This window comes from Camarhynchus parvulus, chromosome 6, assembly GCF_901933205.1.
Source record: "Camarhynchus parvulus chromosome 6, STF_HiC, whole genome shotgun sequence".
NCBI lineage: Eukaryota > Metazoa > Chordata > Aves > Passeriformes > Thraupidae > Camarhynchus > Camarhynchus parvulus.
In genome coordinates, this window is record NC_044576.1 from 18,010,188 (window position 1) to 18,036,667 (window position 26,480).

Genomic DNA, 26,480 nt, shown 5'->3' on the forward strand with positions numbered 1-26,480 from the left:
TTGAAATGCACCCTCTGGATGTGGCAATGCTCTCACATTAGCGCAAGCACTCCATCTCAGTTCTGGGAAAGTTGCACCATCCTTGGGGCTGAACCAGGAGCGAAACTGCCTTTGAACATGAATCCATGTGCACGTGGGTGTACATAAGAATGAGCCCACGTGTGTACACGCATTTGTATGTGCAATCTGGAGGGGACTGGGGATAGTCTGGAGGGTTAGGAAAGCCCTGGAATTTACCATAGAACATCCAGTCACTCCTCTTTCCCGGAGCCAAGCTCCAGGACTATGAATAAATACTATCCTCCACGGCTCTTTCAAATAATTGCCCCATTTCCTACATGAAGAACAGGAACATAGTAATTACCCTTGGCAGTCTGGAAGAAACACCGAGCATTCCTAGAAGATTGCCTCATACCAAACAGCATTTTCCAGCCTGCAGAGTGGATAGAAGAGAGCTTACAGCACCGCTGTGCTCCAGCTTCCTCAGGGCAGGCACATAGAAGTTTTCTCTTCCTCCCCAGCTCACCCCATCCCTGTGCCCACCCCTAAAAAAAGTAAATCGCCTCATATCAATTTTCCCAAGCCCATCGTTTCTGCCTTACCTGGACACCCCCAGCAGATCCTTTCCCCTGCTTCAGTGCCAAGAAGCACCTGCCCATCATCTATACCTTGTGATAGAAGCACCACAGAAATCCCTTAAAACAAACATTTCTACAATCAGGAGACCACTCCTGTGAATTTGTGCTCTTTACTGTTGGTTCACCCCCACAACACACTGAGACCCCACTGCCATGTTGTCAGGACAAGGCTTAGTGCTCTCCCCACCTTAAGGAGCAGAGTGTGACTGCACATACCTCACGTGCCTGGACCACTTTAGTTCCAAACTTGGACCAAATGCTTTGTCATAGGGCTGAGTGTAACCCTTCAGCTCTACCGTGAGTAGGATTTTCTTCTTATTTTGGAATTTGTACATGTTTCAGTTAATGAATGAGAAGAAAATTCACCTTTATTTTAAAAGAAAAAAAAAAAAAAAAAAAGGCAACAAAAAGAAAGAACCTACTTGTGCTTAATTGTTATTCTAATTACAAGTTGTGGTGTAGTGTAAATTTTTTCCCTTGGCATTATTATGAACTTCATTTCCTTACAAAGTCCAGGATAAACAATTCCAATATATTTTGTTTTAATTATCAGGGTTTAATGGGGCATAATAAGACTAAGTTGAGTGGTGCAGAAAAAAAATAATTTAATGTGTGCAAAACTACCTAGTGCTCCTAGCTTGCCTGTGCATATTTCACCTATTGTAGGGCAGCACTATGTTAGCTAATATTCAGTGTGCCCATCATTTATTTATTAATCATACTTGCTTTTCAGTAGAAATTTTTTTCCTGGCATCTGAAACAACAAGAAACACATTACGACATCCTAGAAAAACAATGGGCAGTTCTCTGGGTTGAGCAGTGAAGGATGAAGCTGATATACAGCTAATGGTGCTGGAAGCATTTGTCATGCATGGACAGAAGATGCAATGTTGGACACAGATCCTGCCTCTGCCAATCCACTCCAAATGCTGCCAGTAAAAACTTCTGGCTTCAGTTCTTAGGGCCTCTACCACAAGAAGCAAAAATAAAACATCAACAGAAGTCACCATTCAGAAACAACCTGGTCCAGACCCTCACTGTAGATGCATCTTGCCACTCCCAAGGCGTAGTTCCTACAGAGTGAAAACACTGCAGGTACTTCTGCTGTGAAAAGGGAAAGTGCATAAGAGCAGCCTGGGAAATAAAACAGTTAAAGGGAAATCCTTTTTGGCTCTCTATGCTTCCCAAGGTCCCTTTGGCAATGGCACTGAATCCCATGGCTGGGTGTGGCTGCTGCAGCAGTTAGAACCACCCTGCTACCAGTTTTACATTCTACTGTACCAGGGCAACCACATACCAAGACCAAAACACTTCCACTTGAGGAATAACTACTGGATACTCCCTGAAGGGAAACATGTCTATCTATCCTGCTTATCTGTTATACTCTTTGGCACAAAGGACTTGATACAGTACCCACTGAAGCCATTGGGAACGTCCTTTCTTCTGGAAAATTATTTGATTCATGACTCTAGGAAAGGTTCAAATACAACACACAAACCATACCAATGTTACATTACATTTATTTAAAAATTTGCATTCTATATTTCAGATTAATTTAATATAGCCCAAGTGTTTAGGTTTTAAATTAAATAAATTTATTATACACATCAGTATTTACAGAAAGAAAAACATTACTTTTTTTTTTTTAAGTCTCATTGTAGTAAAAAAATTCTCCATGAAGATTCTAGCCAAGGAAGATGCCACATTCTGTGAGAGGTCAGCCTCCTTCAAGGGTTAATGGAAACAAGAAACCAACCAGGCTTAAGATACACCTCAATGAACTGACTGAGAAACAGCAATGGGCTGGTAAGCTGCAGGAAAATGTAGGACACTGAAAGATCTCAAGGGGCCCCATCCAAGCCTGTGCCCTCTATTCTTCAAAGAAGGGAGGGAATCAGCAGGTACAGTGTACATTCTAACAAAACTTGCCACAGACACTGGACCAGGCCAGTATCTAGCACATTCGCATGGACCTCCAAAGCTCCATGGTTTTCTTTCTTCTTACTAAACCACGAGGATTCTGACCCAGCTTAGGATCCCACAGTACAGCAAATACACAGAGGCAGTCTCTGGTGCCACACGCCCTGACAGCCATTACAGGGACAGGCACTGCCTCACCACAGAACTGCAGCCCTGAGTTAGAAGCCAAGTATGCTGATTCCCAGACAAATACTGACCCATGGGCTCCTTCAGACTGGCTAGCAAGTCCCATGGGGACTTACGAGGAATTCTCTGCATTTGGTAGAGCCGCATAAAGCTCAGAAGTCCATTTCCTGGTAATGCATGATCTGCAAGTGGTAGAAACCTCTGAAAATAGCTCTGAGCAAATACTTACCCTGAAAGCTCAAAGTAGGACTTCACATCCCCACTGGATCATGCATCCAAAACTGATAAGGGCTGTGCTACTGACACCTGCATCCCATCCTGGATGGAGGCAGGATGCCATGTCTGTTAAATCACTAGAAATTCTGAGCCTTGGTATACAGAACAAGACCTTAATTTGAACAGTCAACCTAATGTGCTTCAACTCCTTCACATAGCAAGTTCCTGATTTTAATATTTTCTTTGGTGAACAGCACTCAAAGAGCACTCCATGGAGGTCTTGAAGTCCACAGCTCTTCACAAGCCAGCCACCTTCCCACAGCCATGGTGAGAGGAGCAGGATTTGAAGCACAGACCAGTTTCTGTCTCTCCTGCCCTGTAAACTGAAATGCCATCTCCTTTAGTATCTTCAGTGGCAAATGGGGAACTGAATCCAGGTGCACACAAATGCAGAGAAAAAAGAAGTCTTGCTAATGACAACCACACCTTGTTGCCACCATGTCTTTATAATTTTTAAGGACGACATTCTGTTTGTCATCAAAGTAGAGGAGATTGAGGGACTTCAATTCATCTGGCACACAGCAGGGCATGCTGACATCTTGAGACAATTTCAGCGTATAAACAATGGACTGAACTGTAGCATGGTTTGTTGCATTTAGACTTTCCCCCAAAGGGAAGATGCAGGATCCTCTGCAATAAAATGCATTGTATCCACTTGGGTGAATAATCCATCCTGACCAGCCAATAGCATGGAAGTCCACATAGAGCTCCCTCCTGTGACACGCTGCCAACAGGCTTCTGGCAGCAGGGGCTGCAGCAGCTCGGGATCTCCTGCTCATGTTGGCACTGCTGCTTTCCTTGACAGCAGTGTCACGAGGAACACGTGAAGATTTGGCAGGGTGGTTTGTTTCTGATTCTGAAAGGAAGCTGTATGTCAGTATTTCACAAACAAAGTTCATTTACAAAGTATGGTATTCTATGTGAAAGTCTATTAAGTAAATCTACATCAAAGCCTTCAGAGCAGATTTTAAAACGGCACCTAACCTGTGAATGTACCAGAAGGGGTGTGTATTCAATTGCCACTTCAGCCATACTTCCTAATCTGTCAAATCTTGTGTCCTGGAAAAGCCCCAGTTTAGCAGAAATAGGAAAAAAAAAAAACACCACAATGATCTACCAAATATTCTGAACTCCACAGTTCCTCTTCAGGGCTGAATCTAGTCAGAATGGTATTAACTGTCTTCATACAGCCACTCCTACAACACACATTATTCTGGGCAGTGCTAACAGAGGGTGGAGATCACAGCCTTTTTCTCTCCAGTATTCTCCCAGGAACTATACCCATACACTTGCAAAGCAGAATGTGCAGCAACCTGGTAACGTGCTAAGTAACTTTGTAAAAAATGTATTTTTCAAACTTTTGATCCTAGAAAAAACCATCACCAGGTTTACAGAACACTGCTAAGGAATGAAGTGTACTGACAATAGGATGCTTAAAGTGTCTTCTGAGAAGCCCTGGGATCCACGGAGATCCATGTACATAAGCTGGAACTCACTGATATGTAGAACAATCTGTGTGGTCACTGACCACTAACAACGGGCAGGTCTGGAGAGTTTCTTCGTTAAGAAATTTCTCAATCCTGACACAGTATCCCGTGCAGAGCTTGATGCTTATTAAACTAGATCTAGGATTTCACTATTAATTTTTATTTGGAAAACAAAAATAAACAGACCAGCCTAATTTTTAATTTTAAAATTTTATTTCTAATCAATTTCACCACCTACTTCTTAATATTGTCCTACCTAGCTTCTAATATGACAATACAACCGTTTACCAGAAAAGCCTGGAAAGCCAGAACAGCATGATTTTTGCCCCTCCTTCAAGCTCTTTGCATTTATCAGGCCCTAAAATCCAGCCTTAGCTGATTTTACACTAAGGCCAGTGGGAGAGGTAAGACACTGTTTTGTATTTTAAGGCACGAGGGCGTTGTCTTTGATGAAAGCAGCCTTTAGTCACAATGCTAATTAGTCATTGAAGTTAAAAAGGTGCTTAAAAACCAAGGACAGAGAAGTTCAAATTGCTTGTTTAACAACCTTTTTCACTCTTAAAATCACACTTAATGACTCTACTTACAGATACTTTACCGGAATTCGGACAAAGCATTCCAGGTCACTGAGTTTTGTTCAGTATAAACCTAACATACAAATTTCATGCAAATTTCACCACCACAAAAATAATATAAGCAGTACTTAAAAAATAGAACTCCCACCCCTTTACAAACTAAATAAACCCGATTCTCCTTAGGAATATTTCTGGCACACACAGTTTTTGTGAGGGGAGGGGCAATTTAGGATGCTGGTGACCTACTAGAAAGGACTATCAAATCAAATTTAGATCACTGACAAAGCAAAACTTCAAACCTGTTCAATACTGCAATAAACCAAATAAATAACTGAGGTTAGGTCTACATGAGGTAGCAGGAGGTGACAGAAGATGAACAGGCCATTCATACTCTAAAAGTGCACTTACTTGTAGCGGAGGGTACGAAGCTGTGAGACCTCCGTTTGTTACTGTTGGTGAAGAGAACAAGGAGAGCATTTCTGCTCTCCTGCAAAGTGCTCTGGCTCTTGGCAAATGTAACCACGTCGTGTTTCATTCCATGGTTGGAAACATGTGTCGCAGTTATCCAAAAGCCATGGTTGGAGCTGCTGTTTCCAACCCACTTGGAAACCTGGTGAAGACAAGGAAAAGAAAAAATATTGTTTCAATATTCTAATTACAGCATTACAATTAAGCAATGTTTATAATAAGTTTATATTAGGAAAAGAGAATAGGCAACAAGCTATGAGAGCATAAGGACATATATTATAATAGAAGCGAGATAACTATAGCTGAGACTCCATTGACTTGAATATTTAAACAAGTAATTCAACACTTAATATACAAAATAGCATACGGATTCCCCAAAGCTACATTTACATAAAGATAATTAATTTTAAAGAATTTACCAGCACTTGAGTGTACACTCAACACTTTTTAATATCAAAGTAAGCTCTCTCTGACTTTCAGCAGAAATTTATTTTTCATAGCAATCTGAACTCTCCAGACTTTTCATACCGTTAAGACTTATGTAAATCTAAAAAACATGGCATCTGAAGAAATTCACAACCAAGCAAATTTATTTATCTAATTGTTATAATTGCACATTGATCGATTAGGCCAGGTCATTCTCTAGCAGGAGTATTATGACTTAAGATGGAACTCAACCAATCATCCAAGCACACTGTTCAGTCTGATCATAAAGCTTAGGCAATGAAAAACACTGTCCCAGAATACAGCTTTAATCCACGTGTGGGTTCTTTTGCTATGGAAGGCATTCACCTACAATTATAATTTATGGATAACTACAAAGCAGATCCTGAAGCTCACAGATACAGAAGTCTATGGCAGAAGTTGAATGACAGGCAATCCAACCATGACAAACTCCGGAAACACAACGTTGAAGCAATACTGCTCTACAGAAATGCTGCCAGAATAAAAAGGAGAAATTAAAACCTACTCTTAGAAGGCAACCAATGCCGTTTGCTTTGGCAGTCTAAAGACTAACACAAGGTTTTAATCAGTACTTGGCCTGATGTCCCTTAATTGGCTAGGTTTGGGTTACTCAGTTCTCACCATGCTTGTGCTCCTAGCAGCTCAAAAACACTTCTTTATTTCAGGTAGCACCAGGTGTACTTTTAAGGGTAGAGAGAAAGCTTCTCCCTCTGCTGCTGTCCCTTCTGTTTGAACTGACCTCAAAACCCAGCTTAATGGCAATGCTGGAGTTGTAAGGTGTCATTTCAAGAGTTTAAGAAAAAAAATAAGCCAGACTTCTCTGCTTACTGTCTGTGTGACGTTGAAGACTTCCCAGCCTTCCGTGTAGAGGGACAATAATCTCGATGCAATGAGATGTTTTTTCTGTGGCTTATTTTCACTCTCCAAGAGCTCATACACTTCCACCTAAATAACAGCAACATACAACAAAACCAAGAAGAAATTAATTTGATTGTTCTTACAGCAAACTAGGAGGATGAAGATTATGCAGGCTTCTGCTACATCACAGCTGTAAAACTGTACCGTCACTCTAAAAGAGGTAAAAAGTAGATTTGGGACAGTTTAACAGAAAAAGTTATCGCTACACACATCTACTTCAGAGGCAGGATACCTGACATAGGTACTATAGAAAATTATCCTAACCATCCCCATCCTGTTTTGAACACCTGATACCGTCAAAGTTTTCCATTCCTTCACATACTTGTCCTCAGGTCTGCAAAAACTCCAATCCTGCCCTTCGCCAGAGGAATAGATACACTCAATTTCCTTATCCACCTTGTTTTCCCATGAATCCCTGGCTGCTACCACTATTTTTCAGAGCAGCTCCAGCAGATAAATTTCAATTCGAATTTCGAAATATCTCAAATCTTCGAAAAGTACACTTGGGACAGGTCTGACATTGGTATCTTTAGGGAAGGCCCACTGCCATAGCACACAGGTCAGCATAACGCCGAAGTCAAAACTTTAGATTACTTCTGCATGGTGGAGGCAAAGAAAGAGTGAGGATGACAAAACAAAAATAACAACAAAGCAGGTTTGTGTGACACGTAGTTGCACTCCTTATTTTCAGTATTAATAACAAAGATAGCAGAATTAAGTGTTTAAATATTTCCCCACTTACTTTGCAGAAGTGTTGCGTGTCGGACCTTCTGGACCGATGTGCCCTCTTAAGTTTGAAGACCCTGAACTCGGCTTTCAGCATCTGCTCGCTCTTCTCCATCGCGCTGATGTCGAAGTAGAAGTGGTGGTGGTTCACGTGAACTGGAAAAGACCCTTCTTTAGAACACTGCCAGACCCCTCGGGCCTGCCCCCTGCCCCGGATTCACCGGGGCTCGGCCCCGTCGCCCGGGCCCACCTCGGTCCTCGAAGCTGCGCACCACGTCTCCCTGCAGCAGCCCCGGGGCGCGGGTGATGCCGTTGGCGTCAGCCACCTTGTTGAAGAGATCCACCATGAACTGGGGCGGCTTCTTGCGGGGCAGCACGTCGGGCGGCAGCTCCTCGATGTCGAAGACCTCCCGCAGGCGCTGCAAGGCCGCCGCCAGCACGGCGTCCCGCGGGTCGGGGCGCCCGGGCAGGGCTCCGGCCGCCCGCAGGCTCAACAGCCCGGCCAGGCACAGCCACAGGCACGGCGGGCGAGTCGCCATGGACGGCGGCGCGGGCTCGGCAGGGCCGCCCCGCGGCCGTGACCGCGCTGCGTGAGGGGACAGCGGCCCTGCGGCGGGCCCGGCCCGGCCCGGCTGGGCGCGGCCAGGCAGGAGAGCCGAGCGCCGCTCAGGCCGCGCAGCCCCGAGGGCCAAAGGCCCCGGGCAGGGGCGGCCGCGCCGCGCCCGGGCCATCAGCGGCGCTTAAGGGCTCGATGGGGCAGCGCCGTGCGCTCGTTGGCATCGGAGCGGCCGCCGGGCCGCCTCGGGCTGCCGGGGACAGGGCCAGGTGTCAGCGAAGAACGCCGCACTTGCGAAACCCCTATCCTTTCAATCGACCGTCTCTTTCTTCAGCCGAAAAAGGCTATCATTTGGAGATTGCTGAGCCCAGGTGATGTTTCCTGTCGTTGCCGCAGCAATAAAAAGTATACTGGGACCTAGGCGTGAGCTTCCGTACTTCCCTGCCTCCGGAATGCCCGGGGTCCCCGGCCCCTTCCCATCCACAGCCTGCGGAACGCCCGGGGTCCCCGGCACCCTCCCGTCCCACATCGGACGCTGGTACGGCCCCGGTACCGGGGGCTTGGCCGGGCTGCAGGACGGAGGCTGCAGCTCCCCAGGCCCAAACTCCGGCCCTACAGCTGCCCAGGGGAAGGAGGCTTTAAGGACTGAGTCCGGGGTTCTGCTAGTGCGCTGCACCAAGAACAGCCAGGCTTCGGCGTATTCAGGGATAGGGGCAGGAATACATATTCTGACGAGCTATTTTAAGGCTTAACTATTTCCCAGAGTCAACTAGCTTTCAATAATTTGCCTTTTTCTCCCCACCCATTGGTTGATGAAAGGGATTCCACATCCCCGAAGAAATACTGAAACGGAAAACCAGCCCAAACGAACCAGCCCCAAGCCCTAAGGATCCTGCATGGTCGTGCTTTTCAAGACAGTCTGGCAACTTACAGAGGAGCAAATAGAGCTTCCTGATGGTTCATGCAGCAGTGTCTGTTCTTCTTGTGCCACATTGCACTGTGTTCTCTTTCCAGCCAGGAAAATATTGGGAGGTATTTTGTGGGGCAGATAAAAATGTCTACTAGCTCCTCTGCTTAGCCACACGATGTTAGACAGGAGTATTTGCACTGAGCAACCAGATGGACCTATAGGAGAATAAGGTGGGGACAAAGAGGCCACAGCTCCACACAGTGCTGAATTTTTGCCCCATGAAGTGCAAAAGATGAATGGAGGAAAATGAGAAGCAGGGGTGAGTTAATCAGACCAGTACAAAGAGCGCTGTTGCTGCACATAAAGCTTCAGCCAGCTTTGATCCCCAAAATTCCCCAGTTGGCTTGAAAGGGCTGCAGGGATCTCAGCTCATGCCTAACAACCATGATGAATAGAATACTACCCATTCAGCTACCTGTCTGAGAGCTTGGAAAAAGACTAGTAAGACAGGAGAAATCATCACTACACTGTTTTTCAGTCAACCTAAAAAGCTTTGCTTCCACTTCACTGCTTTTTCACATTCTTATCCTCACAAACTCTACCCTGCCCTTGGGTCTCTTCATTTACTCCCAGTATCCTCTCTAGGCATATACCTTCATTTTTACTCTCATGGTGCTGCTTCCAGACATTAATGCCTGGGAACACATAGCTAGGGTTCCCTAAGAACCTTAACTCTGCCCCAGAGGCAAAGATTTATGAAAAAAATCCTCTCTGTTTAATATAAGCTGGGACTACAAACAACGAAATGCCTCTATCGTAGTGCAACTGCAGAAATTTCAGCCTACAGTTAGCCAAACGTAACCCACTGAGTGCTGTGTTCTTTTATTTTCATATTTCTGATTAGGCAAACAACATAATGAAAGCCTCTCTCCCTCTTCTTTTGTAAGACTGCATGACTCACCACTTATGTAAGCCTTATGCAGGAGTTGGTCATAGCTCCTCTGATGATTCTCAAGTCCTGGTTTGCAATTAGTGCAAAGCTTCTACCTGCCTGTTCTGTACAACAAAAATAGGTTCTCTCAACTTAGGTGTTGTGAGCAGTGTGGCTTTGGGAGCCCAGGAAAAGCTGTGAATCTGTAGGGAACTATGATAGGTAGTTAACTTAAAATTTTAGGTGGATTCTCTAGAGTTCAGCATTGGCATTGCTTTCCCTTCTCTCTCAAATGACTGGATAAACAGCTTGCTGGGTCTGAAGGCTTCACAATCATCTGGCTCTCAGGTATAGTGTATGGGTAACAATGGGGGTATTTACTGCACGGCCTGCCACATCGTCTTTGATGCCATTGTGGTGAATATAGCATAGCAATACTGAAAAAGCATGGTTATGGCATGGGTAGAGCAGGCTGGAAGCTGCTTCTTAACACAGCTGCCTGACACTTCCTACGTTTTCTGTGCTGGTTCTGTAGTTCCTAATTTAATGACTCACAGCAGGTCTATTCTTTCTGGGGAAAAGATTACTTTTCTGCTCTGTGAATGCAACAACGATCCTCTGCAGTCTTCCCCGTGTTTTTTAGGCAGGGAGCAAGAACACAAGGTGTTTCATTCAGTTCCATGGCAGCTTAGGCTCATTAAAAAAAAAAAAAAGAGGAATGGCCCTTGCATGAAAGATGTCAGACTCCTCTCTACTTGTAGTGGTAGGAGAGGTAGCAAAACCACGCCCACCAGAATAAGTTAAGAATTACTAAGGAAAGCTTCATCTACTAAGTTTCAGCTGAAGGCACAGGACTGTACCACATCAGCAATGCTGTGTGTGAAGTAGGAGAGGTGACATCACCCCAGAGCCCAGAATAGCAATCCCGTGAGGGCTGGGTAGATGGAGAGAGCCACTGAGTTAGTAAGCATTTAGTATATTCAGCATTTAGTCTCTGTGTTGGAGTATGGACATTATAAATGGCCCTAAGTAGCAGAGTGTTTTTACCATGTATCTAATAGATAAATAAATATCTCTCCCAGAGGAGATAAACTCCCAAGTGCAGACTCGCCGGCACACCCTGACTCCAAACATGTGCCCTATGCAAGCCCTTCAAAAACTGCACTCAGCAATTTTCTGTGATAGTTTTGTGTAACTTAGAATTGCTGGATGAATGATCTAGACAATAAAATACCATATTACCTGTTTTTCCAACCAGGACTTCTTTGTACTGTGCTATCATTTCTTGAAGGATTTTTGAAGGACCTGAAAGATGTATTGCTTCCCTCTAAAGACTGCATCCATCAGATGGAGAAACCAGTGCAGGAATTAGAGTACCCAGAGGTTTATAGCAGAAATTCCAGACATTCCTGCTCCTAAAAGACCCAGCAGGTAGATTACTCCACGTTTTAAATCAATCTCAGTGACTATGTTACCAAATGTAAAACATGAGGAAAAATTAGGAAGAAATTTAGTAATTTCTTAGCCCGTATATTGGAAATATGCCAAATTTGGAAAAAAATGCTATAGGGTCTCTTCATATTTAAATTTTTTACCATTTTTATATATCTTTTGAGAAGGCACAGCCACCAGCACCACAAAAGGCATGGCATCATTTTTCCTTGCTGAATCACTGAGATGCAGCTGTTCCACTGTTCCTTAACACCTCCTCCCTTCAAGAGAGAAACTGCTTAAACTGTGATGACTGGATTTTACATATGAATCACAGCAGTATGCAAAAGGAATTCAAGTTAGATATTATCCTACCAGTTTTAATTATTCATCTACCCAGTTCCTTATTTTAAAAATAAAAATATTTTAGGAGAAAAGAAAATAACAATCAAGTTTGTCCCTTCTGTTATAGCCTATTGAAAGGCAGAGAATTGCAGCAGTAGAAGACAGTAACATTTAGCCAAGTTTAGCAATCTTGGAATCAGAAGCAAAGCTGACCTTACGACTTGAGTACAACTGTCTATAGGTGATTGTCACCTGAAGCCAAAACTTGCAGATCTAAAACCCACTTCTTTATAGCTTTATTTGGGAGGATGACATTTATTATGTGCAACAGCCTCAATTCTCCACATGGTGCAGCCCTTTGAGAAGAGGATGAGCCACAGAGAGAAGTTAGGCATTTAAAAATACAGTTTTTAATTACCATTTCTAATCAATCTATCCATTCAGCAACTTACATTTCTTATGTGGTGGGTCATTATAGTCCAGAAAAGTCAAAGGCCTACAACCTTTAGCTAAGGTTATTTTTCTCTATGTCAAAATTTAGTTCTACACCAGAGATGTGTCGGTTGGCTATACATCTTCAGCAAAAGGGTGAACATAGGAGAGTAAGCACCTGGAATAATGTAAAAGGAGGATGGGATGGGAGGACAAGGGAAAACATCTTCATGAGCAAGAAGTTTTTCTTACCTCCCCCTTTACAAATATGGCTTGAAACCAGAAGGAACAATGATGACGTTTTAACTTCTGCTGTTAAAGTATCAATTCAGCATGTTGTACCTAAGCAGTGTACACAGTTCCCACAACTGCTTACTGAGAAATCAAAGTTTCTGCTATTTAACTTTCTAGATTTTTATTCAACTGCATTTGTCTGCTCAGCTGTGTGGATGGTAGGTCACATCCCACAGTAGCAGGGTGCTCAGCTTTTAGCATCTTTACAGGAAAGATATTTTCAGTAGTTCCTTGTGGTATGCTTTTTTCAATTTAAAGTTTATAATCACTGTTCCATGCTGACATGTCTTTCCATAGTAAGATTTAGTGGTTTTTTTTCCCAGCTTTATTCCTAAATTAACATCTGTATTTTGATTTTTCTTTATCCCCTTTTTTTACTGAGGTAAGAAAACAAAATATAAGAACACACGCGTTCCACATGAGTGATTTTTGGAATCATGCACAAATAAAGTAGCAACTACCAACTACAGCACTGAGTACTTGGAAACTGAGAAACAGTTACAGCTAAAATACAAGATTTGTTTGACTATGCAACACTGTTAGTGAGGAACTGCTTCAGGTATTTTGTGAAGATGTGAAAGGAATTCACTTTACACAGGTAAAGCTAAACAAACAAAAATCAGACATTTTATGGACTGAAAGTAGGATTTTTCTGAAATAACTCTACCACATTAAAATTTATAGTAGCTATATTATATTTTAGGAAAACTTTTACCCATAAATCAGTAAATCTTTATCACATATGCTTTTGAGATCAACTACTTACAAATATTTTTTGGGCATTATATTAGTACTTTGTCAGTCCTTAAAGATTTTCAACAAATGCAAGTACTGGAAAAAAGATAGTTAGGATGCATAATTTGAAATTGTATGGATAATGGAAATATAATTAAAGATAATATGAATAATTTGATCAGTGCACAGCATACAGGAGAGGATGCCTCCTTGCCCGCTCTTCCCAGTGCCCAATGAATTCTAGAACACACTTTTGTTTTTCCTTTTTTAATAAGTCCATAAAAGCCAAGAATTTATAAAAAGTACATGCAAGTCTATTTACATTAACAGATCAAGAAGCTGCAAACTCTCCTTAGTATACAGGAATGAAGTCTTTAAAATGGGAGTTTAAATAAACTAAGGTGACAACAGCAGCTTTGCTGACTGCTGAATTCCTGGTTTGCTGCTGGGATAAGTAGAGATAGGGACATGACACCCAAACCGATTCATAGTCTGCATAGATATGAAGAAAACAGAAAATTGGTTTGTTTTTACTCTTCTTCTGAGCCATTTCAAGTCATTTCAACAGCAGTTGCAGCCCAAGTTCCTTGTTTCACCTGTTTTTGAAAGAGGGAATGTAAGTGAATCTAAATGGGATCAGAGAAAAAGATGTTAGGAGAAGTCCCATCTTCAAATGCTGATAGGAAAATAAACATTCTTGAATTGTCTGCCCTGCCTAATTCCAGCCTCTGAAAAGCGAAGAAGGATCACTTCTTGCAAATCTCTACAGACCCTTTATCACTGAACAAAAATAAGAGGAAAAGCAATTGGAAGTCTCTAAAAGGTTGTTTTTTTTATACAAAAAGAAAGTTTGTATTCTTGTTTCACCATTCATCTTTGAATTTTTATACTTCCACTTAAAGTAAACAAGATAATTTCATAGTGAACAAAAAAGCTAAAACTAGCTCAGCTTTCCATAGCTTAGGGATAGGAAGGACGTTAGGCATATGTAACTACTCCTAGTTTAAGCCATACAGTAATTCAGTGTTGCTGCAACAATGTGGTTTTCTTCTCAAAATCTGTCCACATTTTCCACCTTAACATTTTCTTGTGTAGCACACGAGTCCCCTGAAGACAGACCCAGTGCTGTACTTGGATTTGCTACAAATAATTGGTATTAAAAGTTTCTTGACAGTTGGGTAAGTTCAAGTTTTCCCTACCCATCGAAGATGAATGAGATGTAACTTTGATATATGCTCCAACAATGCCCAAAAATGATTATGGTGAGTAAAATACAGTTACACCCTTCTCCCTCTGACCAGCTAACACCCCAGTCTATATCAAGGTATAAAATTTTAAGTGGTAGGAGGTAACTGGCCATAAATCACAGTGAAACATACGAACATTTAGTAAGTCCACAACCTGTGACAAACATAACAGTTACTGTTGCCTCAGTTTTAAAAAATACTGTAGAGCAAGCACTTGCCAGTGGTGTATGGGATTGTAACTGGATTGCTGATTATGGTGTTAATGGGTGCTCTGGAATTTAGTAAGTTTTCCATAATTGTCAATTGTCAGTTAACTCAATATCCTACTACACTTTCAATTTTTTGTGATTAAACCTTCATGGCATTAGAATTATTTCCCAAGTTAGTTAAACATTACAACAAAATTCTCACTACTGACGCAAGTTACAGAAAATTATTCTGATGCACTTGTCAGTACAAGTGAATCTCTCATGCTAACTACAATCATCTCCCCTCTGCCCTTTTTTTTTTTATGGCACACTGTGTGCCCTATGGCCATTCAAGTAATAAACAGGAAATCAAGGAAGTAGTTTTCCAGAATTTCACAGAAATCAAAGTCTTACAATCCATGGCAAATCCATAGATCTTATTGTAATAAAAGGTCAGTATATGTTCTTCACCCCATTTATATTAAGATTTCTTTTGAAGAAAAGGTGCTGATAGTTTGTATTGTTTCATCTGTGAGGTAGATGGCACTTTTATATAAATAGTATAAATCAGAAATTAAATTAGCTTTAAGCCTGCAACAAGTCCTGCACCACTGACTGTATTCAGGAATACAAAATACTTCAAAATTTTCAAAGTCACTCAGTGTTCCTCCTTAGAGAGGAGAACGGTGTTCAGCTGGACCGAGAGGTGCCTTCACTGATCAAGGGTCACCGGAATTCTGGCTTTAGCCTCCAGACCCCCTCCCCGTTTGGGCTCCTATGGAAGGTGCAGATATTGCGGAGCAGCTCTCTGAAGACACAGGAGTGCTCTGCAGGCAGTTTGGACTCAAACTCCTGCAGCAGCTCCCGAGTGCTGGCCTCGCCGTCCACGCGGGCCTGGAAGGCCAGGAAGTTCCGCAGATCCACGAGCAGCTCGTCGTATTCTGTGGAACCCTGCACTGGGGCGGGTGCTGGCTGATGATTCTCATCGCCCTCATCCCTTCTCTGCTGTGGTAAAACAAGGTGGTTTCTTGCCCTCATACGAGCTAATAGAGATGAAGAGTCCAGAGCACGGGATGATGATTCTCCAGATTTTCCATTGAAGTGCTCACTGGAACTACACTTCCTTATATTTTGTTTCTTTGTTGTATCTCCATCCTGCAAATAAACACACAGACTATGGGGGAAATTGCATTTTGAGACCCACAGAATCTATTAAACAAAATCTGCCTGTTGTTTAGACTTAAATAACAAACACCACCACTCAGAACTTGGTCATCTGAAATATACCATAAAGAGGTGATGTATTCTGGTCTCAACTTCAGAATTTAAGAAGCAAAAGAAAAGCTTTGCTGGTTTTGAGACAGATAAGCAAATAATGGTGCAATTTGTAACTGCTGTATCTAACTAGACTTCATCAAAACAAAAAATCAAAGTCACAGGTAACTAAAAATTCTAGAATTCTACATTATCAAACAACAATGTGTATGACACATCTAAGTTGGATTTATTGCATAAATCATAACAATTCACATATATCAGCTATTAAAACAGAAATGTTAGTTTCTGCTTCTTACCTTCTGCTTCTTTGCAGGTGATGCACAAGTGGAATGTGAAGAAAGCAGCATGGAGTTTCTTTTTTGGCCAAACCGACTCCTAAAAACCCATGAAAGAATTAATTCCATGAAACATCCTTCTCAAAATGACTATGATAGTTTTTCAAAGACAGACTGGGTTTATGTTTAGGGTTCTCAAGAGCCCTCTGCTAAGCTCTCTCTTCTACTGTGCAACAATAATGCTTTCTTTGTACTTCAGAATGGACTACCTGTGCTTTTAATATGCTTTCATGTCTATATTAAATATACAAGATGCACGACTGATACATGTTGCTGCAAATACTAAGTAAAAAAAATGTATATCTTTAACATCCTAAGCAACTCCTCTGTTTTTGGGACAGCAGAATGAGAACTGAACTCACTTTATTCCTGATGGTGCACCTGAAAGACCACTCGTGCCTGTCCAGGTTGGCACACCAGAAGAGGCTCCTAAACACTGCTGACGAGAGAGTCTCAGGGCTCTCAAAGCGTCCTGGGCCACTCTGCTTGCTTCTGCTTCCTCCAGCACATGATCTGCATTGGAGGCATCCATAATGGCATCATGCTTCATAACACTGTGTACCCCTAAAACCAGAGGATAAAAAAGGTGAAGGGGGACACTTCTTAATTTATGAGAAAATCAAATACTCACTTTTTAAGTGAATGCCACAATTGCATTTTTCCTTCTTCAGGGTGATTATATTAAGTACATCAGTAGAGTAATTTCTAATGAAAGAACCCCTTTTGTTATCAGTTAAGTAATCAATCTGACAGCAAATCACTTCTGGTGTGCTGATGAGGTCATTAGTCACAACAGACCTGGCAATTATGTGGGCAAATTGATCATTTCCATTGTTATGGACAGGACAGACAGAAGGGAAACCCTTGTGTAAATGAAGGTTGATTACATCCTGGAAATATCCAGGAGAAACACTGCATATACTTCTATATCCAGAAATGTGGATCTCTCTGAACAGTTTGTGCCAAGTTAATTAGCAAATTTGTTACTGGAATTAAAGTCAACTGGAATTAAATTTAAATTAAATTTAAACAACGAACATTTTATGTTTCACTAAAGTAACAGAACTAACACGTTTTTTATTGTAGCTCTAACCATCAGAGTAACAGATCGGCTCTTTCCCTCATTTGCATAGGTTTTATATATATCTGTTTAGTCGGCAGCCAAACAACAACTGTTACCTGATTTCTTGAAAAGTTTCTGTAAGACATAGTCATCATTTTTCTTTGAGTCTTGCTCTTCACTGTTCTCCCTTCTGTATTGCTTTTGTTTCACTAGATGAGGAATGCGCTGTCCTTCAAATTTAGCATCCTTGTGATGTTTCTTCTTAGACTTATCTCTGTGGCTCTCATGTGACAGCATATCCACCTTGTGCTTTGTTTTTGAGATACACTTAAAATGATTATTATCAAATTGCCCATCTTCAGTTTTAGCATCTTGCTTTTCCCAAGAGCCAGCTGCATCACAAGGGAGGCTAAGATCTGTCCTGGCATCTGCATTAGCAGCACCACATCCCTCACCAGCCACCACAGCAGTCAGACCTTCTGCATTCTCTGCAGACCCTGCACTGCATGGCACTGACTGGGACATGCATTTGTCATCACTTTCCAAGCATTCCTTCTTGCTTTCATTGAATGAATTTGTGTCAGCAGCAGCTTGTGCATTATCTTTTGCGTAGCTATTTTGGTCAAAGGCCTCCAAGGTTCCCTTGGTTTCCTCACTTGTCTCTATTGCTTTAGAAGAAGAATCTTTCATGTGTGTGGTGGAATAGGAATTGGAGGATTTCTTCTTCTTGTGTGAGCTGCTTTCTGCAAGATGGACATCACATTTAGAAGTGCCATTAGCTGGTGGCTTTGGGACTTGAACATCTGAACCAGTACCTGAGGGATGAATAAAATTAGTATCCATTGAACAAACAATTAAGACATTTTTTCTTCCAAACAAACAGGAAAAAACTCCCATGTACCTGCAAAAATTGCACTTGTTTCTGTCCCCTGAGACACATCTGGGCTGTTCAGAGTAAATAGTTCATAAAGGTCATTGGATTTGAAGAAGCGATTCTGCTTAGGGTCTTTCAGCACTCTGTTTGTTAAAAACTGTTTGAAGATTTGTCTAAAAAAGAGAACATTTGGTGCATGAAACAATGTCTAGCTATGTTTAAGTACCGAGTACAGTACTTAAACAGAAAACTATATGCACAAACATTACCCTGCAGAACAATTAAGCAGTGGGAAGACAATGTTAGTTTCTAAAAGACTGTCTTGAGTTAGTAACTTTCAAACAACCAAGTAAATTGTTAAACACAGGGATTTATTATTTTGCAACAACCCCATAACACAACAGGTAACCACTATCCTGAGAAGTCCTATGAGGCATCCCTTAACTAAGCAATAAATAATTTCACAGCTAGAACTTTTTTGTCCATTAAAATTGAAAAGCTTGCATATGTAACAATAAAACAAACAGAAAGCTCCTGAAAGAAAAAACTACAGCTTGTTAAAATGACAGCATTTTATGGGTTCAATTGATTGGAGGAATCAAAAGCAGCAGAGTAGCTCAGTCTGATGGTGATGACTGGATGAGAGACACTGAAAAGGGGAATCAGACTTGTGGGCCCACCTACAGAGGACCAAAAGGAACAAATCTGTACAAGGCTGCAAGAATCTTCAAGTATGGTAAAACTGCTTCTGTGCCATGTCTGTAGTACATAGTGCCTAGAGCAAAAGCTGTTTTATTCTGTACAAAAAGTACATCCCTAAATGGAATGGGAAATAGTTCTCTCGAACTGTTTTATCACACTTTTGGTTCTGCTCAGATTAAGCTGGGAAACGATTTTTAAATTCAGTGGTCAAAAAACTAAGTTTTCATTTACAGGCAAGAAAACATAGGAAAACAGTAAGTGTGGGCATTTCATTATTTAGAGCTTTTTGTTCTGAATTTTCCAAGAGAGCATTTCAGTTCTGAAGAGTGAAGTCTAGACACAGGATTCCCATGTACATTCATCTGGAATTCATGTGAGTGAAGCTAACTACTGAGAAAGCTGAATGGGAAAGCAAACCAACAAGATTTCATTGATTTTGAAATACAAGCACTTCAAAGGCTTTATCTACACTTTGGAATAAATAACATGAAGATGACTGGTAGTTATTGGGTTTTAATTCTTTCACTTTGGAATGAATTGGGAATAAAATCAAATTGGGTTTGCACAGTAGTAAATAGATCTATGTACCACATACATCTTGATACATCCCAAGGAGAATATAAAGAACTTGATGATTTGAATTTGCATTTCAGACTAGTTGAGTCTCATGTTTTGAATAAGGTGCTCACTGTTTCATGTCTATGCCTCATACTATGTTTTATAGGGAATTCTGGATGTGCTGCACACAGCTGCTGGAACAGACTGATAAGGTACATTTAGCACATGGGTCTTGCTGCTAGGGATGGAGCAGTGCAGCTGGGAGTCTAGTACAAGAAAAAGGTCCTCCATTTCTCAGTAGAAACTTTTTAAAAAGTTTTCCATGATGTGTCCACTATGACCAAGGTTGGGGATTACAAGCAATGTGCGCACATGCACAGTTTTGTCACTGTTATGCCACCTTGGATTTGCTAAAAGCATTTTCCTGAGCATGCAGCTGTATCCAAGAAATCCTTCTGACTGACCTGTGGTATATCTTCTCCTCAATAGTCCCTGCAGTGAGCAGCCTATACACAGTCACCTCTTTCTTCTGGCCTATTCTCCAAGCACGTTCCCGAGCCTGGAACGCAAAGGTTTGGTTACCAGATATGAGCCTCTCCAACGTGTCTGACAGAGAGCTAATGATAACACTCTTTCAAACTTAGTTTGGACATTCAACAAATACTTCAAGAAGTGGCATTTCTAGAGCATAGGATAATTAACTCAGCAGGAGAGGAATAAGATCTAGAAAGTCTCCAATTGTACCAAGAAATCTATGCAAAAATTACCAATACATAGATTATGTTAAAATCAGAACTTTTACCTAGAATGTGTACTTTACATAGACCTATTCCAGAAGGAAATTTCCCAACAGAGTGCTAATACACACCTTTCCTTCGAACTTTTCTTCTTCAATTTAACTGAAATCTTTCCTACAAACATCTTGAACCAACCACTAATACAGAGCACTGTAAGTCAGACACTTGCAGATCTCAGAGCTACATAGCATTTCTATAAAAAACTTTTTCCTCTCAAACTTGTAAGCACCATATAACTGCTACATGATTTGATAAATCAGAGTCTTACCACACTGTGAGATGAGATAATGAGCAGCTTCTAAAAGCTTACAGCAGCTCTCTAAGGTCACAGCTACATATCATTATCTAGTGAGAAAGCCAATTTGAGCAGCATCTGCTCTCCTCACCCTGCATTGTCACCACCAACAGTCCTGCCTGTTCAAGAGCTTGCACAGCTGTACTTTCCCTTCAGAAACATCTGGTTTATTTATTTTAAAAACACAGGCCATTTGAACTGTTTGTTTGACTGCACTGTAACTGACTACATGAATCAACAATACTGAAGAGTGGTAAGGTTGAACAGCATATAGGGGATGTGGTGGTAACCACTCAAATTGGCTTTGCCACAAGAGTAATCATAATGTGGAGCTGCACCCTTAAGTGACCATTGCTGGGAACAGCAACTTAGGAAAGAGCAACATAGTGCTTTAACACTATTTGAGGAGATAAATCTCATTTTGGCTTCAGTTTTATTTCAACTCGGCTGGCAAATGGAATGTAATAAATCAAACTCACCTGTGTGTCTACACTGGGGTTCCAGTCAGGATCATAAATAATAACTCGGTCAGCACCAACCAAGTTAACTCCAATGCCACCAACACGAGTTGTTAGAAGAAAAAGAAATATGGATTTGTCCTGTGACACAAGAGAGAATTTATAAAGCAAGAATTAGCAAAATGTAACATTAAAAAAATTAATTTTTTCCTGGATTATTTTATCAGTCTTATATGCAAAGATGCAAAGGAAGCCAAGAGAAGAAACACATTTTCTTGCTCATCTAGTATTTCTTTTGACAAATAAAAGTAGTCTGATCTAAATTTCACTTACTGTGATCCAATAAAATTGCTTTTCCCCCTTCTCAAATGTGTTTCTTTCCTTAGCAGAAAACCCAACTTATGTATGAAATAAGAGATTACTTTTTTCCCCTCTCTCACAAAGACAAGGGTTTCATTTCCCTGAACTCCCCAGGTTTGTGTCTCCAACCTGAAGTAGTATATTTAAAAACAGAACAAAAAGGAATGGAAGAACTCAATCACACTCAATATGTATTCATGTGTGGGATGGAACATCTCACCTCATTGTATTTTGTTACAAGAGGCTGTCTGGAAGCTACGGCCGTGGTGCCATCCATCCTGAGGTAGGAATAGTTTCTGTATCTTACAAAGACTTCAAGTATCTGCATCATCTGTGGTGATGGAAAAGATTTAATGAAATCCAGATGTGAAGACTGAGCATCTGTATGATGAACCTGTAAGACTTTCTGGCACTAACTGCAGCGTCAATCAAACAAAGAACTACAATGAAAAACTTGAAACTCTTTCTTAAATGACAGAAAACCAACTCATGTAAATGGGGCAAAAAAAAATTCACAGCTGAATGCAGTGGAATATTTGAGCTTGATTTGGAAGTCCAGGGCCATGGCTTCAAGACAATTAAACAGGCTGGTGTGCAGCATCCCAAGGAAATCCACAGAAGGAAGACAAAACTGTGAGTACACAGGGAAAACAAACAAAGGTCACTGTCTGTGCCACTGTCCCAAAGGGAGCGATTCTGAGGATCAGAGGTGCACAGGCACCACACAGAGCATGCAAAGTGACACCAACTGTGTCCTGGAACTACACAGTAGGGACAGCCTGGGACCACGTGGGCACAACTGATACAGCTTTAACCCAGTGTATTGAAACTGGGCCACTGCCACAATGCTGTGTCATTTCAGTAAAGCTTACTGAGTTTGGGAACTGGTCTCTGATTATGACTGATTCCAAAGATATCAGTCATTTCAGTAACTTTTTCAGTAAGATATTGATTTTATGAGAAAGATACTACAAAAGGTGGTTCTACTTGGTTCTACTTACAGGTTTTTTGTAACTCGCACATACATTTTAAGTAATAGTAATAGCTAAAACTGTGAACAATTAGCTCATCTTACCTGTCTTGACTGAGTAAAGAATAGCACTCTGTGACCTTGCTTGTGCCATATTTTCAGCAAGGATTCTACCACTATCATTTTTCCAGAACGTTTCCAATATCCAAATTGATTTGGATCCTCTGCTTCAACATCTGGCACGCTCTTCAAAAGTCTGGGACTATCAGCAACGAAGTCAGGGTGATTGCAAATCTTTCTCAAAGTTGATAGCCCTAAAAGAATCTAAAGAATACAAGAGAAAAATATTTCTTTTTTCATGACAAATACTTGTCTTTATGGCTTGGGGAAAAAAAAATAAACAGCAATAGATTCATCCACTCACCATTAATGTTTATTTTTAATAATGTTTTCATGCTAATACTTGCTTAAGGGAAAGTTTTAGGAAAAATCAATACAAAAGAAAGTGATTGAAATTTTACGTACTTGTGAGCCTATTCTGGTGACAATGTTAAGGGAATTCTGCAACAATATCCACACTAGTAAAACCAGTCCCTCCCTAGCTGTTAGGCCATGTTTTTCTCACTCAAAAGGAAAAATGCCACCAATTTGTTTCTTGAAATCATGAAATTATCATGTCTTTCCTTCCAACTCCTATCATATTAGCAGGTAACTTAAGACAGACCTTGAGGATAGTCATTATGCCCACCAGAATGCATGATAACAAAGAATAAATGAATTAACATATTTGAACAAACATACAAAACTGAAAATACCACTTTTGATGCCATGTTAGGAGAGTTCTATTCAGTTATTCATTCAATAATATTACAAGTGTCATTTTTACTTCTGAATATTCTGAAAAATGAACTAGCTTGAAACAGTGAATCCCTCAATATTTTAGCACTACAAGCTGGATGAGCCTGCCCATAATTTATGGTTTGTTTTTACAATGTTGTTTTTCAGCTGGGATTTGCTGTTGTCATCACAGAATATCTAATAAAAACATTGAAATCTACTGTTCAAAATGTTCAGATCCCTAGTAAGTATGATAGCCCATTTTGTAACATCTTTGGTAAATTTCTGCAGATAGTCTTGTACAAGCTATCTCTAAAAGAACAAGCTCCATAAAGAAATTTTCACTGGGATAATTAAAATGGCTATGTGCACTTGAAAAAAACTTGCCCACTATACCTTTTTGAGATCTGGAAAATTAAAAAATGTCAAAACAGTATTAAGGTCAATGTGTTCTGTGTATGGGACTGCAATATATACGGCTGTGCTGACTGGAGTCACTGGGTATGAAGCAAGAATGGATTTCACAGCTCACAAGACACGAAAATATGGTGAATTACACATTATAGCCAACACATAATACCTCTCCTCCTACTAACAAGGGCTAAAATGGAAGGGAGACACATCCATTGCATGCATAAAAATGTCAAACAAACCAGATGTGTGCAATGGAGGAGTCACAAGGAATAGCAGATTCTACACAGGCAGCAGCAGCCAGCAACTGAAAATGTACCCCAACTATGCCTTCCACAGCAATTTCAGCACTTACATTGTGAGGATGGAGGCAGAAGATGTTGAGAAGTGACTAGTAAGACAGTAACAAGGATGTTTGCTTATTTGCTCTGCCTTCTGTTAATACCGTGAAATCACAACAAAGTTATCACACCTGAATTGTACTCTCAGGAGTAACTATGCTTTTCCTTGGCTTTCTAGGGCAATTAGTTAAAAGCATGGGCACAGTTACCTACAACAGGTCATCCAAAAAGCCAGAATTTGTTCCCAAGATCACAAACATACTGTGAAGCTCATTCCATTCCTACTTTTATCTGGTCATGTCACTACATACGGATCCCTAACTCAACTATATCTCATCTAACATTTCTGAGAAAAAAAATAGACTACTTCAAAAACTGAGTATAGATCAGTGTGTTTGTTTCCCTTATGGCTCAGAATTCAGCTAGAAGAGTGCAAGGGCCAGTCCATGATTTTATCCATCAAACCATACCTGTCACTATCCTTATTAATGCCCACCTGCATGTCTCCATTGAGAATCTGGTAAACTTCTTTGGAGTTGATGTAATTTTGATAGATTTGACGCTGCTCCTCTGTCAAACGGCAAAAGAGGACCTACAAAACAAACCAACCACTCAAGCCCAGCCTGTGGGAATTTTAGAATTTTACCATGTGCTACAATGGAAGTTCAGAGATCTGTGACATACAGAAATACTAAATCAAAATATACTGCATAGAAATCACTGGAAATAAAAAGAAAAATAATTTAGAGAATGAACATGATCATCAAGATGAGTTTAGTGAGTTTTATGTGCTCTTTCCCAATAGTTAGATTTTTCCCTCAAATCGCTTTAGTTTCGGAAGTGCTGCCATTTTCTAGTTTTAATGAGGTAACTGTGCAACATTAGCATTCTCTCAAAGCTGTTCATAGTAAACTCTTTCCATTGTGCATCTGTCACCTCCCTTACAACTTGCAAATTCTTGGAAGTTTAGCAGACATGATCTGTCCTGTCTTCAGACCTTAAGCATGAAATATAATGATTTCTCAGGTGCTCTGATGGGCTAAAATTGAACAAAATCACTTCTTTACATCCTGCAAGGCACCCAATATTATGCTCTATATCAAACTGATGTAGTGCCCTGTGACTGGCAAGAGCAAAAATCAAATTAAACTGTCTATGATCACACTCTTTAGATTAAGGAGCCCAGACTCTTTAATATCTAGACATTAAGAAGTTGGTTAAAAATTGTATATAGAAATTAAAAAATTGGTTAAAAAAAGATCATTAGGCTGCATATACACAGTATGGCCTATTTATTTATTTATTTATTATGTACCTTTCAGCACTGTCTTACAAAGACTACCATGTCCACTTCTCTTTTAAAGTGAGAAGACAGGAAAGGAGTCAGAACAGAACATAAATGCCTGAAGCACTGAAACCTGAAGAAGCAGCTAATAATTACAAGTGAGTATTTGCAGGTATTTCACTTAACCAATACCTTCAACCTCCTCTACTTTGAATGAAAATGTTTCCTAAAGAAACATGCCATCTTGCAGTAAAGCAAACAAGTTTCAGACCACAAGGATAGTATTTTGAAAATGTCTTATAATGTATAGGCCTGCTAGCTTGCAATATGAACAACTGCCAGCAATTATTTCTGTATTATTTGCTGCCCAAATTAATCTTTCTAGGACAGGAAACAATGCTGAATTGTTTCCTGCTGTACAAAAGGAAACAGACAGACAACTCATTTCAATGCACTTGAGACCCAAGGGGACAGCATTAAGTAGCCCTGACTACACTTCATCTATCCTTTACTTTTTAGATAAGTGAACTCATACAGACCCTGCAAGACAGCAGTAATTTAATACTCAGTACAATGGTGAAAGAATATGAATCTTGAAAGCTCTGCACCTTATGTTTAGTTAAACCACCATTTTATCTGCTACTAGCACAAATTATTTCCAAACTTTCATGAAAGACTGGGTTTTGGGGAGAGTGAGGACTCAGATCCAGTAGTAAAAATAAGCAAACCTGTTCATTTTTATCTGGGAGTGAAAGGCTCATTTTTACATCAGCCTTCATTCTTCGCAGCAAGTAGGGGTTTATGGTGTCCCGTAACACACAGGCACATTTGTATGCAGTTTTTACCTGAAAAAAGGAAGAAAAGGCACAAATTGTATTTTGGTTCTTGATATTAATTCTAGCAACTAGAAAATTATATAATCGGCAATAGGAAAATCCTAATAAAAGTAGATAATAATTAAAAAAATTAAAATTAAATAAAAATAAAATAAAATAAAAAGAAATAAAATCTATAGTTACATGTTCAACACAACATGAATTGCAATAAAATTTATGTTAGCAACAATGAAACTGAGTAAGGAAGGCTTCCTCAGATACCTCAGATTACTCTTTTAAAGAGACCAGAATAAAATTTTTAATTTAGAAACCAAAGAAAGAAGTGAGAATAAATCTGTACAAAACCAAGATC

General features: G+C 40.5%; 2 protein-coding genes across 3 annotated transcripts in view; both read right to left on the reverse strand.

Annotated features, from left to right (window-relative positions):
• Window positions 1–3,430: 3,430 nt before the first annotated feature.
• On the reverse strand, window positions 3,431–8,390 carry LOC115905169 (bone morphogenetic protein 2-like). Its single transcript, XM_030951289.1, has 5 exons — window positions 7,910–8,390; window positions 7,676–7,815; window positions 6,844–6,960; window positions 5,491–5,692; window positions 3,431–3,876 (listed from the first exon to the last, which is right to left on the reverse strand). The coding sequence occupies exons 1-5, from the start codon at window positions 8,388–8,390 to the stop codon at window positions 3,431–3,433; spliced, it is 1,386 nt and encodes a 461-aa protein (XP_030807149.1).
• Window positions 8,391–13,556: 5,166 nt separating this feature from the next.
• Window positions 13,557–26,480, reverse strand: part of ERCC6 (ERCC excision repair 6, chromatin remodeling factor) — a 44,125-nt gene continuing 31,201 nt past the window's right edge. For both annotated transcript variants that reach the window (XM_030950985.1, XM_030950984.1), the window contains 11 exons: window positions 26,021–26,137; window positions 24,504–24,599; window positions 22,524–22,742; window positions 21,669–21,779; window positions 21,110–21,229; window positions 20,003–20,097; window positions 18,306–18,451; window positions 17,521–18,219; window positions 16,704–16,905; window positions 16,303–16,381; window positions 13,557–15,883 (listed from right to left, as the gene is read on the reverse strand). In XM_030950985.1, the coding sequence (XP_030806845.1) occupies window positions 15,455–15,883; window positions 16,303–16,381; window positions 16,704–16,905; window positions 17,521–18,219; window positions 18,306–18,451; window positions 20,003–20,097; window positions 21,110–21,229; window positions 21,669–21,779; window positions 22,524–22,742; window positions 24,504–24,599; window positions 26,021–26,137 (2,313 nt within the window). In that variant the 3' untranslated portion in view covers window positions 13,557–15,454. The remainder of the gene's footprint in view (window positions 15,884–16,302; window positions 16,382–16,703; window positions 16,906–17,520; window positions 18,220–18,305; window positions 18,452–20,002; window positions 20,098–21,109; window positions 21,230–21,668; window positions 21,780–22,523; window positions 22,743–24,503; window positions 24,600–26,020; window positions 26,138–26,480) is intronic.

Bases quoted from the DNA above. Each gene is read 5' to 3' on its own strand.
- LOC115905169 (XM_030951289.1), bottom strand. From the start codon at position 8,390: ATGGCCCGGGCGCGGCGCGGCCGCCCCTGCCCGGGGCCTTTGGCCCTC. The intron at 7,816-7,909 runs GTGGGCCCGGGC...GGTCTTTTCCAG, and splicing joins GCGCAGCTTCGAGGACCGAG to TTCACGTGAACCACCACCAC. The intron at 3,877-5,490 runs GTAAGTGCACTT...GCTTCCTTTCAG, and splicing joins CTTCGTACCCTCCGCTACAA to AATCAGAAACAAACCACCCT.